This window comes from Trematomus bernacchii, unplaced genomic scaffold (assembly GCF_902827165.1).
Source record: "Trematomus bernacchii unplaced genomic scaffold, fTreBer1.1, whole genome shotgun sequence".
NCBI classification, from domain to species: domain Eukaryota; kingdom Metazoa; phylum Chordata; class Actinopteri; order Perciformes; family Nototheniidae; genus Trematomus; species Trematomus bernacchii.
In genome coordinates, this window is record NW_022987638.1 from 749,795 (window position 1) to 768,747 (window position 18,953).

Consider the following 18,953-nt stretch of genomic DNA (forward strand, 5'->3'; position numbering starts at 1 on the left):
GTGACCAAACCGTTTGAGACCCACTGAGAACTTAGACTAACTATCTAAACACTCAGAGAGTCCTTTACCTCACCTGAGCTGAGGTTATCCCGAGCTTGAATGACACACAGAGACCAATCAAGGGCTTTGATTTATGATCTGTATGACAGTGGCCATGTCGGCAGGCCACATCATGTAGACAGCCAGTCACCCTGTGTGAGGCAGACCCACATTTGCGCAGCGTTTCGTTCACAATACATTAAAAAAAAAGTCAAAAGATCCTCAGGCCAGCAGGCCACTTAACAGGCCAGGCCATCGGGAACCCCCCCGTAGAGCGAGGGATCATTGTCCACAAGTTAATCGATCGCAGATGGCATCGTGGTCGCGGACGAAAAAAAAAAAAAAAAAAAAAACCTAAATGGGTCGCGAAATATACTTGGGCGGCCGTTAATATACCTGGGTGGCCCGCCCAAGTATAGTCTATGTGTGGGAAACCCTGAATTTATCATAACCCTCTTAGGTTAAGTTAGGGGTTGACATTAACCATGGCGTTCCAAAATAACGCTAAATAGGTCAAAGTCAAGTTTATTGTTTATTTATTTATTAAAGAATACAAATAATAACTAAAGAATAACAATCTGTGTTCAGGCTTACAAATTAAAAGACCTGGTGATGCGATGAATGCAACAAATTTGTCAGGAAGCGAATGTATTAATTGTGTGTGCAGTAATATTTCCAATGCAAAACTTACCAACTGTTTTCTTTTTCTTTTTTTGTGGCCCCTCCTTTTGAGGAGGTGAAGATGTCTGTGGTGGTGGCATGTTTGTATTGGTTGGAAGAGAAGAAGAGGGCGAGGTGGGGCAAGTCACAAGATTCAGAACAATGAACTCTGGCTGTGGCTGCTCTGCGCCGGAGGTCGGCTCTGGCTGCTCTGCGCCGGAGGTTGTCTCTGGCACAGAGCAGCCAGAGGTCTGCGCCGGTGCTCTGTGGCTGCTCAGCGGGCTGTTCTTCCGTGAGGGTCTGTGATTGTTCTGCTGGGGGACTGTCAGGTACAGACGTCAGTATTATTTATTAAATAAAAACTGGTAGGCACACTAAAGTGGGGTCTAAAATAAACAAGAAAATACTCTTACCCTTAGTTAAAAGGATTTCATACGCCCTCCGCATCTTATCCAAAATGTGTTTGGTCAGAGAAGAAGGGGCGAAATGGGTCATGACATCTGCTACCCACTTATTTTTGAGATTTCTTGTCTCTATGCCCATAAAATAAAATTGGCTTGAGGCCCAGAGCCTCAAGTTTCAACACCTGAAATGAAAAAAAACAGTTGCAATACATTAGTTCAAACCACTACATTTTTAAACACATTAGTACTGTAGAAAGCTATTTAATTTCAAGGACAGCTAATTTAATATGATGTTAGATATTTAGCGACAAATTGTTTGATTTCGATAAACCATAGAAAGTTAACAACAACATTTGATCTTGCATTGTATAAGACCAATGGTCATTTTCATGTAAGGGAAATGGTGCCTCTACTGTTCATGCCATCGTCATCCTAAGGACTTATTATTTGATAGGAAACACTGACTATTGTTGCTCTTTAACATAATACATAGGTAGAAATGGCTTCTGCCTGGGGTTGGACTTTTGACCAAAAAACCCTGATATCAATATTGTAGGAGCCGAAATGCTTATTTAGACAGAGTTAATTATTTAAATAATATTTATTTGTTCAGATATGTCAATTGTCTCATAGGTGTGTTGTATTGGCATGGCTTGTTTGATTTTCATCACCTGTTGAAAATGAGACTATGTGTTTTTATTTAAATGCCTGATCATATTGTCTTATGATATGTTAAACAAATAAAGCTTAACTTCACTTAGCAGACATTAATGAGCTATGAGCATTTTGACTTACTGCAATACGGGCAGAATCGATGATACGGTTAACATTCCGATTTCGAACCACTCCTTGCCCCCATTGGCCATCCAGGGTCGCTGCCTTTCTATCAATTTCTTCTTTGTTGACAGAGTCCCGTAACAGAGTTAAGTTTTGATGCTTGCCTAATTTGGAGTCTGGCAAGTAGGGCACGGCCGTAACTTCGGTCTAGTCATAACTCCAAGACAGACAAACAGTAATATATACAAAAAGAGAAAAGCAAAAGTGAACAAAGAGATGGACAGATTAGACAAAACAGGAGTAAGCACAGATAGCGAGAGAGAGTATGCAAAATTGAGAGACAGAGAGAGAGAGAGAGGGACAGAGAGAGATACACAGACAGCAACACAGGTAGGGACAAGGCACACTGAAAAGGACGGTTTGACAAAACAAATGTAGCTCTTAAAAGTGCCTTTGGGTGGGTGATTGAATCACAGATCATAGGGGTATATAAATGGGAACTTGAAAGACCTGTGTGGAAAGAAGAGAAACAATATTTAGAATTAGCCAAGGTACCTTTTACACTAGTGTTATCTTTTGTGTTCCACCTGGATGTGTAGTTTCATAAATTGTCATTTATTTATTTTTATCTTAAAATGTATGCATGCCTCTTAATTAAAGTGTTGCTATTTACTTTTGCTGTAACAATGTAAATGTCCCAAGTAAAGGTAAAGTATGATTATATATAGAGAGCATAATGTTTTTAATGCAACGCAGTCTCGCAACATATGCATCCACGTAAATAATTCATTACCCAGCATGCACCATCTCAACTTCACATAAGAGAAAAAAATGCCTATACGCCTACTATTTTTTACCTAACTGTCGCCGAGGCCTATCACAGAGTATGACAATTACAATTTTGTCATTTTTTATAAACAATATATAAAGAGCATAATGTGTTGCAATGACGTCTCGCACCATACGCTTCAGCTGAGAACGGGCCGCGGGGAACATTCGCTCGCGATCTCAAGTCGTCCACCACATACGTTTAGGGAGCTCTATAGAAGTCTATGGACATCCCCGAAAGTTGAAACTGGACGCTAAGGGGCCCCCCCTTGCGTTGGAAAGTGACGATAGGGACCTTGACATAACGTCACTATAGGACGAGTTGGGAGTGAGAATGTGTTGTACAGTCCTTGACAGCGGTCTATACTACTGGATTAACAACGTGTCATATGTTCAGAATTGACCAATCAGAATCGAGTATTCAACTAACCCGTGTAAAAATGTTTGTTACTGATGGATGGCCAGCTCCTTTTCTAATTAAAATAAAAAGTACTTTATTTAGCCTCCGTATTGTTTATGGTTAAACTTTTTTTAGATTCTTAAGTGGGCCCTGAGTTGAAAAAGGTTGGGATCCGCTGCCATATTGCATAAATGCGCCGCATTTGCACATAAGACGAGGCCCCCAGTGCAAGATGAGGCCCTACGCACTGCGCGTGTTCTACATATAGGGAAGGGCGGCCCTGTATTCTACAGAGACTTAACTTAACTTCAGTGCCTCATGGGGGGTTAAGTTGAACCACTGGCTCAGTTTACCCCCCAGCATGTGGCTCACTTTGCCCCACAGCCACTTTTAGGAAAAAATCTGTCTATCTTAGTCCTTCATGCTAATCTTTAGCTAAATGATTCACATGGTTTACACCTTGCTAAATAACAAACATGTATGATACATATTTTCAGAGCTGGAAACATTTGCTTTGACAGAACAGTAATTATACCTGAAATGTTGAAAATGTACTTTGATGAGCAAAACATGGTTTATTGTAAAGAAAACACATTTACCACTTTACCATGTGCTTCTCTTCATCACAGCCAAATATGGGGGCTTCCTGAATTTATGGTCACATGACAACAAATGTGCACAGTTCCTTAGATACGGTGGGTCAACTTACATACCAGCTCACCCCACTCTCCCTTATCCTCAGAACCATGTTTGAACCAGTGTTTCCAGCATATGTGGCAGTTCAGCCTAGGACAAATGGAAACATTTCAAGAAATTTATTTTCTCAGTGAACCAAAGACGCACATCGCGTTTCTAAGGAAGGTGGTGGTCGCATTGATTTTGCAGAATTTGCAACAGCCACACTTGTCACATTTCACAGGTCAGTGTGCAACCTGGTCCATGCGAACATCATCTTGAACTCCAGCACGAACCCTCATGGGAGGTGGTGGTGGAGATGTAGCATCGAGTGAATGCAGATGAATAAGGCTGGTTGCTACCTCTGCTGGGATGCTCCTTCGTTTCAGTGGCTTGTGGATACCAAGTAGTTTACGTCATGCGTTAACAAGGCCTAGCATTATGGTTTTCCAGAACAGAGGGACCACCTTTGTTACCTCATATGGAACCTTGCGATGTATCCATCTAGGAGGTCTACCCCCTGTTTAATGTGTTTTCCTCCTTCACAATGTGTGGCCTGTTGACTTCCACAAATGTTTTGTCTGACTTGCTCCAACTTCAAGCTTTGTCTTGAGGTGCAACTGCATAGTAGAATGAGATCAGGGTAACAGATCTGTTGTTACTTGAAAATGGTAATGCGTTCCTCCTTCTCCACCTTGGCATCACCAGATCCTCTGCCTCTCTTGGCAAGACTTTTCTCATTTTCAAGCTGACTACGCTGTGTGTTCTGACCTGTCGCTGAAGAAGCTCGAGCACCAGTGGTGGCAGAAGAAAACAAGTTGTCTGTAAAGACTTTGTGGTTTTGGTTTGATGGTAGAGTTTCACATAGCTTGACCACAACGTCTTCTCCCAGGCCAAGTCAGGTTTTTCCCCAGTGGCACCTTTATAGACCACAAAATCATAGAGGATTCCAGAGGAAGCGACTCCAAATGTTCAATCCCCAAGGGTGGGGCTTGCCCTTGACATACTGCCTTATTGGGCTGTGAGTCCATCTGAAACAGGCATTTATCATTTTCTTGCCTGTTTGACAAATCAGTGTTATTAATGAAGTGTAGAGATGCCAGCAGGGTCTGAAGAAGGTTGTGTGACATGTTGTCTGCCACTATGGCACACCTTGAGTCATTTTCCAGTAAGCACGATTTCCAAGCAGTTGGCAAAGACCCATGCCCATGTAGATGCCAATCAATATTTTCAGCTCATTAACAGTGGTGTTAACATTACTGCAATGTGCAGATGTGTGTACACTGTACAAATGTGTTTGCTCCTTTAATAACTCAAGCATTTCTGAGAGTGTGACACTCTGTCCTTGAATGTACAATCAGGGGCTTCAAAAAACCTGATTCACTACAGTCTGAAATCACCTGACTCATCCTTCTCCATTTCTTTGTTGCGTGTAATCAGGGTCTTCATCTGAGCTACCTTCACAACCTTCAAACTCACTATCATCTCCCAGGATGACTGCCAGTGCATCCTGAATACTGTAATACTACAGAATAAAAAAGAAAATGACATATGACCGATATAGTGTAGAAAATCTTCTTTGTCCGTTTACTTTTTTTACAGATAGGCGAAAATGGTTTTCTTTATATATTTGATTAATAATGTAATTAATTAAGATTATTTTTGTTTAATATTCTTTGAATTGCACGATATAGAATATATTAACTACATATCTTTGAGCTCAGCTAAATTAACTGAGCAGATCATAATCACATTTCTTATTGTGACATATATGTCCCATTAGGTTTTCTGAGACACTTTAAGGTTTAAGTCCCAATGTGACATTAATGTCACAGCGATATTTATCTTATTTGTTTCATATCAATTTGATCAAGAAAGGTTTTCACAACAGGTTAAATGTAATAGAGGACATGTTATGTAAGCATTCATCTTACCTTAAGCAACAAAAAACAAGCTTTTTTAATGTAGCTAGTTCTATCACATGTGTTGGCTGTTACGAACTCAGACACTTAGGATGTAGGACCCAATTGCACGACCCGGGAGACAGAGGTAAAGTATTAGTAAGATACTTTATTTTCCAAAATACAGCAATGAACAACAAAAAAGGTAACTATCAAATCTCTAACCGAGATGACAAAAATAGAGGAACAAAATGAAAGCGCTCACGTAGTGAGGAATCAAACTTTACAAGAGTACAAAGAGCATAGACCTGACCATAGCAAGAGACAATACGAACTGACAAAGAACACTTGGGAGACAGGGGAATATAAGCACAGGGTAACTAGACACAGGTGGGACCAATCAGGGGCGGGGCTGACATTGATGAGCACAGGAGACACAGGTGAAAATAATCAGGAAGCCTGGAATGAGAGAAAGCAAACGTAAATAACATGCATCTCTCTAGCATTTCTGTCGGTGCACAACATTGGCGTGGCACACGGACATCTTTGACATGTTGTTACAGTATGGGAACACAAAACACATGACCTGGCCCAATCAGTGTGTGTCACTTAGGGTCTTCATGAGGTAAACTCCAGGGTAAAGCTATATAAGTAACTTTCCAGACATCTGTGTTACAGAGGGTTCTTATGAGTCACATTATTCTTTTTCCTTTTTTATATTAATCTATTAATGTATATATACAGTATATATATATATATATATATATATATATATATATATATATATGTATACATATATCAATATAACCACATTGTCAGAGTCTTTACATTTATAGTTTGACATCTTTGGGAAAACAGTATGTCTTCACTGATTGTGGTTGGATCCATTTGTTGTGTTCGGTATTGTCCACTATGTGTCCCCCTTGTCTAAGGTTTACTGGCCTATGCAGTCCTTCCTCAGGAGGACTCTCCTTTCATAAAAACTTCTAAAAACTCAATGATATCCTTTTAAATTCATGTAAATGGTCTTTAAAGTTTCCTTTTTTTTCAATTATCATTTAAATGTTGTTAACCATAGCTTTGGCGTTTAATTCTAGTTGAACATTACATTTTTTACATTTGTATGTGTTTTTATATGTTTCTAGTTATTGTGCTTTTTATCATGTTTTTAATTATTGTTTTATTATTGTACTCCCACTGTGTTATTTGATATTGTAGTTATTGCCTGTACAGCACTTTCGTCAACTGAAGGTTGTTTTAAATGTAAATAAAGATTGAGATTGAGGATTGAACTTAATTGTCATTACATAGTACAGGTACTAATGAAACGGTTTCTCTGCATTTGACCCATCCTAGTGTTAGGAGCAGTGCCATTATGTACGGCGCCCGGGGAGCAGTGTAGGGAACGGTGCCTTGCTCAGGGACACCTCGGTAGCACTTGGTCTTTCGGGGACTTGAACTGGTGACCTTCCAGTTGCCAAGCCAAGTCCCTATGGACTTTGCCACAACCGCCCATTAGTTAGTTAGTCTTTCAAAAATGAAAAGGCTTTTGCATTTACATTTCTATACTATAACATATAATAAGTACCCTGTATCAAGATTGATGCAAAACAAGTGACATTTGACCTTTTTAGAGAGGTTTAGCAAAAAAAACTCCACCTCTGGGGTCATTTGGGTGGAAATGGGTGTATTTGCCGTTTCTCTGGAACCCATTGGTCGATTTTGATGATTGACATCTCTTTTGAACCGTTAGAGCCAATAGAATTGAAGGGGAATTTCCACATGCACACACCATGGATGTATAATAAGAACTGGATACAGCGTGGGAGGCGGGGCCTCATTCATTCCTATGAGAGTTGCTCATTGGCGCATGAAGACAAAATGGCCCAACTTTCGAGAGGGGTCTGCCTGCAGGCCTCCACTCTCAGAACAGTTCCAGTGTAAGCTCCACTGTCAGGACACCTCCACTCTCAGTACAGGAAGTGACGATTCTGAAGAACACGTTTTTTTTCCCGCCCCCCGAAGGACTCGTCTGATGGAAGTTTTCAAATCACAATGGAGGAGGAGATATTGATGTCATCGAGCACGATCAAAGGTAAAATTAGTGAATTTACTGCAGTTTTTTCTAAAAGAGCTCAGTCATCCTTTCTAACATTAAAAAAGATCTGGGAAAGGGACTTAGGGATACGGATAGATGAAACTACTTGGCTGAATATTTGTGAAAGAACACATTTTCCATTCACAAGCAATAAAATCAAAGAAGCAAACTTTAAATGTATCAACAAATTTCACACCCATAAAGATGCATAACATTTCCAAAGAAAACTCTCCAAAATGTCCGAGATGTAAAATAAAAGAAGGAACATTTATGCATCTGTTTTGGGATTGTGATCTCTTGAAACATTTCTGGGATTCGATTCATGCTCTCAGAAAAGCCGTTTTAGACATCGAAATTAGCCTAAATCCATGTTTTTTCCTGTTAAATGACATGCCAAACTTTAAACTGAACCCAAAACATTACAGAATACTAATCACAATAACATATTTTGCCAAGAAATGTATACTTTTATTCTGGAAGAATGAACGTCCCCCAACATTTAAACTTTTCATTGATCAGATAACACATTTTTTACCTCTGGAGAAAATGACATTGATCGCAAACGCGACCCACCATCGGAGGGCCTCCACCGGCCCGGCCTAGTGCCGGTGCTCTGGCGGGCGGTTCCTCCAAACTGCGGGTTCGACTCTGATGGCCGGGAGGGTGTGCTGCGTTGGGGTGGGGGACTTCCCCCCCTATGCGTGTCTCTTCCTTCCCGGGCCGGCCGATATGAAGCGTGACCAAGATGCACCGTCTGACTCAGGGGTCCCACCACGGGTCCCGCAGCGGGGTGGAGGTTCCCGGCTGGAACCTCCCCACCTCCGCCGCGGTGCACCCGGCAAACACGGTTGTTTCTCGAACCCTCCACTGTTGTCTAGCGGGTTTAACTAAAATACAAGATGTTGTTATTTAAATATATAAATATATATATCTATATATATAGATATAATAAGTGTCGGTGCGATTTTATTTTGTATTAGCGTGCATTTCCTGTTTGGAAAGTGGTGCTGTACTGAGAGTAAACAATACAAGGTGTCCCTATTTTTATATATATATACATATGTATATAATAAGTGTCGGTACGATTTTATTTTGTATTTGTGTGCATTTCCTGTTCGGAAAGTGGCGCTGTACTGATAGTGGCGATTTTATTTTGTAATTCTTAGCGTGCATGCACTTCCTATCCTGAGAGTGGAGGTGTCCTCAGAGTGGAGGTGTCCTGAGACTGGCGCCTGCAGGCAGGCTCCCATGCAACTTTTGAGAGAGCGAAACATCACAGATTACCCGTCATGCCTGAGAAGTACCTGTATGTGTGCTCATAGAGCATGCGCAACTTTAACCACGCCCCCCAAAAGGCTCGTTCACATCAAGCACGTCAATTTGCGTACACGTAACAGCACCGCACGTTCATGACAGCATGGTACTGGATTGTTTTATGATGGATTTGATATTAACGAGGCGGCAGTTAGCAGCTAGCGGCTAGCTAGTAATTATGCTAATTTACACATCAATCGTTATGTACTTTTATATTACGCTGATGTAACAGGATCTAGTGATATCCAAGCAACAGAGCTTAATTTAGCATGATACTTTTGTGGGTTGTACATGAAACCACTTGGTAATATATAAAAATATGTATTTTGAAGTCTGTTATGATCAATTGTGAGTTCAATCTTTATCTAAAAAGTAAAGCTGATGATGGATTACTATGGTGGAGTTAAAATAACAATAGCCTATTTCTCTTTGATAAAAGGATAGTAACTGTGATTATTCATGTTAAGTACCCCAAAAGTAACTAAAACATATAGTACTTGAAGGAAAGGTGTAAAATGTTTCCATAAATACCAATATCACACACTACAACACAGACTATAACACCCCTTTTTGTTAAATACCAACCATGTGCAATATGTGCAATATATATATATGCCACTAAAACTGTGTAATATATACCTGGCTGCTAAATCCTCCGAACTGTTACAGGATGTGTATTTTGTAAAATGTGTAACTTTTTTTTATTATAATTTCTTTTTTACATTTTTAATACTTTTTTTAACCTGTTAAGCCCTGTTTTTCAGGTCTCAGTCTCGAAAATGACATTCCCAGAACAAATGACCATAGGCGCGTTCACACCAAGTACTTTTCCCACAGTAGTTCATGAGAACTTTAGTTCATGAGAGTTCTTTTAGTTCTGATGAACTAAAGCAGATCGCGTTCACACCAAAATGAGTTCCTGGGGGTGGATTAGGCAAATGAGCCGCTGACGTCACTTCTTCTTCTTCTGCTTAGCTTTTCCTGGCAGGCCGCAAACAACTTCACGGCGAGTACAGTAGGTGGCGGTATGCACCTTAAAGTTGCAATCCGCCAAAAAACCGAGAGAAGAAGAAAAAAAACTTCCGCTTCCGCTGTATGCTTCTGTTTACCTTCCGACCTCAGTCATACACGCTATGGAGTTGACTGAAGTTGTGGTTTTGGTGCTCGTGTTACACAGCTTCGTAACTGAGTTATTTAAGCCAATAACTCAGCCACAAATACAGATCGACCATTCAAATGCAATAGCAATGCTGATTCGGAGGCGAAGGCGGTTAAGAAGCCTTAACAAAAGGACTGGACGGCGACAAGCACACGCTATGGACATGTTTCGTCGTAGGACAGCTGAGGATGATGACCGTTATCACGCCCAAAGAACAGCAATGGTACGTTCAGTAAATCACATTAATACTATCTAATGTAGGATTTATGGAGTTATGTAGGGCTAATTTGTGTCTTTGTATGTGTTCCAGATATGCGAATACTATGGAACGCGTCGTGTCCCGCGCTTTCTCTGGGTGAACAATAGAACGTCGGCCTGGTGGGAAAAGGTGGTGCCTACGTACACCAATGTGCAGTGGATCAAAGATTTCCGAATGTCCAAGTGCTCTTTTCAACTCCTCTGTATGCGCCTGGAAGCAACGTTGGGGAGACGCAACACCAACTACCGGGAGTGTGTACCCGTGCCTAAAAAAATCGCCATAGCACTGTGGAAACTTGCGACCAACTCTGAGTACAGGACCATCTCTCATTTGTTTGGAGTCGGCAGATCTACGGTGTGTTGCTGTGTGCAGGAGTTCTGTTCCGCTGTTGTGACGCTACTCCTTCCTGAGTTCATGCCATGGCCGAACTCTGAGAAGTTAGAGGAGATGGCGTTATATTTTGAGGGCAGATGGGGTGTGCCACAGTGTGTAGGTGCAGTAGATGGATCACACATCCCTATTCTGAGACCAGAGGAATACCACAACGAGTATTTCAACCGCAAAGGCTGGCACTCGGTCATCCTGCAGGGTGTTGTGGATGGTAAGGGCCTCTTTTGGAGTGTTTTTGTTGGCTTACCAGGGAGCATGCATGATAGCAGAGTGTTCAGCTTGTCATCACTGGTTAGTTGTGTGGATAGAGGTGGTCTACTTCCTCATGTAACAAGGAATATTGGTGGACATGATGTGGGTTACTATATCCTTGGTGACTCAGCCTACCCCCTGCAAAGATGGCTGATGAAACCTTTCCAAGGAAGGCTCACACCCCAGCAACATGTGTACAACCGCAAAACAAGCCGAGCACGAGTGGTGGTGGAGAACGCTTTTGGCAGACTGAAGGGCAGATGGCAGTGCTTGATGAAGCGAAACGACTGCAACATGGACAATATCAAAATCCAGGTGGCAGCATGTTGCGTATTGCATAACCTGTGTGAGCGTCGTGGTGATGAGTACAGGGAGGAATGGACTGCCTTACCGGCGACCCAGCTTGATGGGCCAGCGCCAGACATTGTTGAGGCTGGGGGGCAAGACACGCGCACAGCCCTTATGACGCATCTGAACAGCATGTAAATTGACAATAAAGCTGATCTTTTGTACAGTGCTTTTGGTTCTCTCTTTTATTTACCACAGTCAACAGACAAAATTACAATAGTGCATACACACCTTAGTGCAAAGATAAAATGTCAGTATCAAAACAGTACTCATACTGTATATTTGTATATTAATGAGTATATTATTATGTTGAATGTGTGTTAAAGACAATGGGATGAGGTTGAAGGCTCTTAAAAAAGCTTTTGGATACCATCTTTACTGTGATAAATACATACATGTTAAGCATACACACCTGAAGAACTACGTACGTGCAGCAGATCATCTTCACTGTGTGTTGTCGCCCAGAACCGCACCATAAAGGTGAAATACTGAGTAGAAATACTGTCAGCAGAACAATGCACTTCATCAGTCATGACTTTTCAATATTTATAATAGTTTTTATTTATCAGCAGCAGATCAATAAGTGTCAGTAGTATCAAAACAATATAATAACAGTGGCAATATATATATATATATATATAAAATAACAATAATAGGCTCAGCAGCAGACACACCTTAGTGTAAAGTTAGGTGACAGTATTAATAACAGTGGCATATATATATTTATTATAATACAAAATTGACTGTCCCAGATGTGGGGATAGACTCAGCAGCAGACACACCTTAGTGCAAAGTTAGGTGTCAGTATTAATAACAGTGGCATATATATATATATATATATATATATATATATTATAATAATACAAAATGTACTGTCCCAGATGTAGGCAATTTGGGGTGAAGTGTCTTGCCCAGGGACACAACGACATGCTGACTGCAGTGGGGTTTGAACCTGTGCTCCCCTGATCCGAACACCAACGCACACTGCCACTGCGCCACACGCCTCCAAACAAGTCATTCTATAGTTGACTAACGACGACAAGTTTTTCTTTTCTTTTTAATTGGAGGCCTGTTGGATTTAACCAGCTCGCTTAGCACTCCCAGAAGCCCAGCCTGAAAGCTATTTTGTTGCTCCACCTGGAGCGCCGCCACCTCCACCTGGCGCGCCGCCACCTCCACCTGGCGCGCCGCCGAGTCAGCCATCACCTTTAGAAGCTGGTCCTGCGATTCCTGGGCCTTGTGTGCATGCAGCAGCCGTTCGTCGTGCATCTCCTTGTTGGCCATGGCATGCCGGTCCTCATTTTCCTTGCTGGCCAAGGCACGCCGGTCATCCATCACCGTGATGGTGTCCAGGAAGCTGTCATCCCGTGTCCTCTTTCCTAATAGGAGAAATAAGCCAAGTAGTTTTACAACTTACTAGGAATGTGTTTACTAGCTAATATAAGATAGGATCAAATAGCTGACGCTCAAAGTGCCCTTATTTATTGTTTTGTGCTTGATGTATGCTAGAATTTTATTTTGTCAAAAAATGATTAAGAGCTTTCTTACCGGAAGTCATGTGACCTCTAGCCCCGGATGTTTACGTTTGTGAGAGAGTGAAAAGGGCGCGAAAAGTGTAAACGATGCATGTTCACGGTGTTTCATGATTGTACCAAGAAATAAATAAATGTGATTAGTGGACATCAGTTCGATGCGTAACCTTCTTTCAAGGCCAGAGTAGTTACAGTGTGTTTATATGTACCTTTGCGTTTGGTTGTTGGAAAGGGAGATGAGGAGGCGCTACCGTGGATTTCCGGAGGGGAAAGCTCACTGATATCCAATTCCAGGGGAAACAGCCCGTTGCCTGAAACACACGATTAATGCCATGAGTTAGTGAAGCAAATCACAGAACATGGCACACTTATTCACAAGTCAAAACGTTTTTATAGCGGCCAAGAATAACTAGTGAGCTAGCTAGCTGTTATTAGCTAGCTATGTTGTGGCCTGCTAACAGTGTTACCCAATTCAACCTAGCATTGCTAACTCAATCTACCGAGCAAATAAAAGTACATCTGAGACCAGTATTGTGCAGATTAAAACAGTAAAGTGCATGTAAGGCAAGGCAAGGCAAGGCAAGTTTATTTATATAGCACCTTTCAACACAAGGTAATTCAAAGTGCTTTACAAAAATGGAAGACATTTTAAAAATGGCATTTAAAATCAGTCATTAAAAAGGAAAGATAATAAAATAAACATTAAAAGAAAAAATACATGGATAAAAGTTAAAAGTTACAGTGCAGTTTAAGATGTGAATAGTTCAATTAAAAGCAGCGGCAAAAAGAAAAGTCTTCAGCCTGGATTTAAAAGTAGTAAGAGTTGCAGCGGACCTGCAGGTTTCTGGGAGTTTGTTCCAGATATTTGGAGCATAATAACTGAATGCTGCTTTACCATGTTTAGTTCTGACTCTGGGGACAGAAAGCTGACCAGTCCCTGAAGACCTGAGGGTTCTGGATGGTTCATAATTTAGCAGTAGGTCAGACATGTATTTTGGGCCTAAACCATTCAAAGCTTTATAAACCAGCAACAATATTTTGAAATCTATTCTTTGACACACAGGAAGCCAGTGTAAAGACTTCAGAACAGGAGTGATGTGATCCACTTTCTTAGTGTTAGTGAGGACTCGAGCAGCGGCGTTCTGAATTAGCTGCAGCTTTCTAATAGATTTTTTAGTGAGGCCTGTAAAGACACCATTACAGTAGTCGAGTCTACTGAAGATAAAAGCATGGACAAGTTTTTCCAAATCCTGCTGTGACATTAGTCCTTTAATCCTAGATATGTTCTTTAGGTGATAGTAGGCTGATTTAGTAACTGTTTTAATGTGACTGTTGAAACTCAGGTCAGAGTCCATGACTACACCTAGATTTCTGGCTTTATCTGTTGTTTTGAACATTGCAGACTGAAGCTCAGCGCTAACTTTTATACGTTCTGCCTTGGCTCCAAAAACCATTACCTCAGTTTTATCTTTGTTTAATTGGAGAAAGTTCTGACACATCCAGTCATTGATTTGTTCAATGCACTTACTCAGTGTTTGAATTGGAGCATAATCTCCTGGTGAAATTGTTACGTAAATTTGTGTGTCATCCGCATAGCTATGGTAACTTATTTTGTTGTTTTTCATTATCTGAGCCAGTGGTAGCATGTAGATGTTAAAGAGAAGAGGCCCCAAGATGGAGCCTTGAGGTACCCCACATGTCATATTTGTCAACTCAGATGTGTATTTACCTATAGAAACAAAGTTTTTTCTGTCCTTTAAGTAGGACTCAAACCAATTTAGAACTGTTGCCGAAAGTCCCACCCAGTTTTCTAGTCGGTCTAGTAATATGTTGTGGTCAACAGTGTCAAATGCAGCACTGAGATCTAATAATACTAACACTGAAGTTCTGCCACTGTCTGTGTTTAAGTGGATGTCATTGAAGACCTTTACAAGAGCAGTCTCAGTGCTGTGGTTTGGACGAAATCCTGACTGGAACACATCCAAACAGTTATTTAAATGCAAGAAGTTACTCAACTGTTGAAATACTACTTTTTCAATGATTTTACCTAGAAATGGCAGGTTTGATATTGGCCTGTAATTGTTCATTACTGAGGCATCTAGATTATTCTTTTTTAAGAGCGGTTTAATGACTGCAGTTTTCAGGGCCTCTGGAAAAATACCTGAGTGAAGAGATGTGTTTACTATATGAAGTAGATCTGAGGCCATGCAAGGAAAAACATCTTTAAAAAATCCTGTTGGAATAATATCAAGGCAGCAGGAGGAGGATTTCAGAAGTTGAATAATGTCCTCTAAGTTTTTACCATTAATCTGATGGAATTGTGTCATGGTGTTTGAATTGATATTAGGTGGACATAGGGACAAAACATTTGCTGTACCTGATGTAGAGGCACTGACTGCTTGTCTAATTTTCTGAATTTTGTCAGTGAAGAAGGAGGCAAAATCATTGCACGCCCTGGTGGATAGAAATTCAGAGGCTACTGACACTGGGGGGTTAGTTAGTCTGTCGACGGTAGCAAACAAGGCACGTGCGCTGTTTTTGTTTTTGGTAATGATGTCAGAGAAGAAAGACTGTCGTGCGTTTTTCAATTCCAAATTATAAAGGCCAAGTCTCTCTTTATAGATTTCAAAGTGAACCTGGAGATTTGTTTTTCGCCACCTACGTTCAGCTTTTCGACACTCTCTTTTTTCTGTTCTCACGGTCATGGCCTTTCTCCATGGAGATATTTTCTTGCTAATCACTTCCTTTACCTTAGTTGGAGCAATGGTATCTATAACATTTTTAATTTTTGAATTAAAATGATCTACTAGCTCATTTACTGAGATGTTAGCAGGGGCAAGTGTGGATGAGAAATTATGAGTAAACATTTCCCTAGTATTTTCAGTTAAATATCGCTTTGTGGTTACCTCTTTCTGAACATTTTTGTGAACAGAAATAGAGCTCTCAAAGAAAACACAGGAATGATCAGAGAGTGCAACATCAGTCACCACAACCTTTGAGATATTCAGACCCTTTGAGATAATTAAGTCCAGAGTGTGCCCCTTATTGTGCGTGGGCTCCGCCACATGCTGAGTCAGTCCATAGTTATCAAGAACACAAAACAGTTCTTTAGCCCCTCTGTCCTGGGGGTTGTCAACATGGATGTTAAAATCACCAACAATGACTAAACGGTCAAAGTCAATACACACTATAGACAGCAGTTCAGTAAAATCATCAAAAAAGCTTGCACAGTATTTGGGTGGTCTATAGATATTTAGGAACAGAGCTCGGGAGGAGCATTTCAGCTGAAGGGCCACATATTCAAAAGAAGCAAAGTCCCCATAAGATGTCTTCCTGCATTGAATGGAATCATTGAACAAAATAGCAACTCCACCCCCTTTCTTATGCATTCTTTCCTGACTCATAAAACTAAAGTTGGGAGGGGTTGATTCGATAAGAACAGCTGCACTGTTATTTTGTTCAATCCAAGTTTCCGTTAAAAACATAAAATCGAGATTGTGCTCAGTGATAAAATCATTGATTAAAAATGTTTTTCCTGCCAAAGACCTGACATTTAATAAAGCTAGTTTAAGTTTGTTAAATACACTATCAGTAAAAACATTTGTGACAAGCTGTGGCTGACATGGAATCACTGCTAAATTTGATAACCTCACACAAACGTTTGAGCACTTCCTGTTTCTAAGCTGATTTACCGCTCTTAATCTATTACCTATCAACACAGATATCGGCAAAGCTACTGGCAGGTAGGGCCCCGGCATGTGCTGGAAAGAGTTGAGAGTGCCATATGCCCTTGAGCCTGGACCCAGCACATATCAGTAAAAGTTTGTTGCGTTTTGTACACACACATCCTTATCAGGCTTCGGAGACTGCAGATGCTTTCTTGAAGGGATGGGAGGTGGTTGACATAGGCACAGTGATGAAGACGGGGGAGATGGTGCGCGTCTCTGCTTCGGTGATTTTGGTGGGCGTCGTTGAGGGGCGGGGGTAAAGGACATGCTGCCAACCCTGCATCTCGCCTTCATGCGGTCATCGAACTCCAGGGGGGAGGGCGAGGGTGAAAGGGTGAGCGGAGAGTAGAGAGAGCTGGGAGATGAATGAAGAGTATCTTCCAAGGCGTTGACAGGGGGGGTGACGGGCAGTGGAGACTCCTCCATTTGTGTCATAGGTCTCCCATAATCAGAACATTCCTCAGGCGGGTGCAGTGATACTTCTTCAGGGTTTTCTGCGCAATGTGTTGTGTCTTTCTCCTGTTTTGATTCCTCTTGCCGCTTGTCCTTGGCAGAGGGAACAGATTGCTGACGCAGGCAGTTGAATATGTTAGAGATAAACAATTTCACTCCTGACTTGTTCAGGCAAACTCCATCTGCCTTAAAAAGATGTCTGCGATCCCAGAAAAAGTTAAAATTGTCAATAAAATGGACAGAATGGTCAGTGCAGGCAGCTGAAAGCCACATGTTCAATGCAAACAGTCTGCTGAATCTCTCCACTCCTCTTCTGACTGGCGGTAGAGGGCCACTGATGAACACCTCCGCATTTAGAGAGCTGACAGTTTCCAACAGACATTTAAAGTCTTCTTTCAGCGCTTCTGACTGTTGTTTCACAACATCATTTGTTCCAATATGTAGTACCACATTCTTCACAGTCGGATGTTCAGCCCCAATATGCAGGATCTTCTCAGCCAAGTCGGAGACCATATCCTTGGGAAAACAGAGTACTTTGGTGTTGTTCTTACTACACAGACCTTTTACATCTCTTACAGCAGAATCACCCACAATCAGAGTTTCAGGCCCAGCCGTTAGCTTTCCCTCTAGCCTTTTACTTTTGGAGTAGCTATTGGTCCTTACCCTGCTGTGTGAAGAGGACGGGTTATCCAGGTCATCAGAAAGAGATCTCCGGTTCTCGGTCAGCGGAGCGTATCTGTTCTGGATTGGCACACTTGGTGGTTTAGGAGGATTGTTTGTAGTTCTCCCTTTAGCAGCTGTCCACGGCTGTTTCCTAGTATGAATAGGGGTTGAAGAGGCACTCTTCCTGGGTGATAACAATGCAGGCCAGCCGGTCGCATCACAGATTTCAGAGCGCTGGGCTCTGCCTGTTATTCGTCCTCCCAAATCCCATGGAAATGATTTACTCTTAGGCTTTGCACCCAGAGAGTTCCAGGGAGGACTACCACTTGTAGATTTATTACCCAGTACACAGCCCTCCTGTTCCTTGGAAACCTTGTAGCTGCTAACTAGCTGTGAGTTAGCATACCCTTTTCCATTATCTTGCAACACTGGTAAAGTGGTGTTATTCCCACAACATAGTCCATTCACTTCCACGTTAACTTCCAACCGTTGCATTTTCATTTCCAACACAGCCATCTTCTGTTGAAGTTTGTGGAAGTCATCTGTAGAGAACGGAGGCATTTTGCTACCAACTAGCTTAAGCTAAATAGCATGCAGTAGCCTACCAGGCTTTAGCTGTTGCTAGGCCACGCTACTGTAAGACTGAGGTCGTCGTAAAAATGTTGAAATATGGCTGAAACCCTCCGTCTATTTACGATGAATAACTGTCCCAGTGATAAGTTAATGTCCAAGAGCCGCTGCTCGAAGTTTTCAGAGAATAAGAATAGGAAAATCAGCATAAAAAGTAAGCAGAGGCAAGAGCAAGCAGAAAAGCGTCTGCACTGTAAGAAAGATAACAGTAGTATATTTTACATTCGATTAGTGCCATGAGTTAGTGAAGCAAATGACATAGCGGCCGAGAATAGCTAGCTAGCTGTTAGCCAATTCAGCCTAGCATGGCTAGCTCGATCTACCGAGCCATAAAAGTACATATGTGACCATTATTGTGCAGATTAAAACAGTGCAGTGCATGTAGTATATTTTACCTAATTCGTCGTCGTCCTTGGACAATTCCACCGCCATTGCATCCTCCC

At 41.5% G+C, this 18,953-nt stretch overlaps 1 protein-coding gene and 1 long non-coding RNA gene across 2 annotated transcripts; both read right to left on the bottom strand.

Moving 5' to 3' along the window:
• Nucleotides 1–12,426: 12,426 nt before the first annotated feature.
• LOC117484728 lies at nt 12,427–13,335 on the bottom strand. The gene is made up of 3 exons (XR_004556166.1): nt 13,246–13,335; nt 12,684–12,883; nt 12,427–12,641 (listed from the first exon to the last, which is right to left on the bottom strand). It is a non-coding gene; the product is annotated as an uncharacterized LOC117484728 (long non-coding RNA).
• A 465-nt stretch (nt 13,336–13,800) lies between these two features.
• On the bottom strand, nt 13,801–14,682 carry LOC117484732 (the record flags this gene model as incomplete). The annotated part of the gene is made up of 1 exon (XM_034133149.1): nt 13,801–14,682. A coding segment is annotated over one exon (882 nt), but the record flags the coding sequence as incomplete, so codon positions are not given.
• Nucleotides 14,683–18,953: the final 4,271 nt, after the last annotated feature.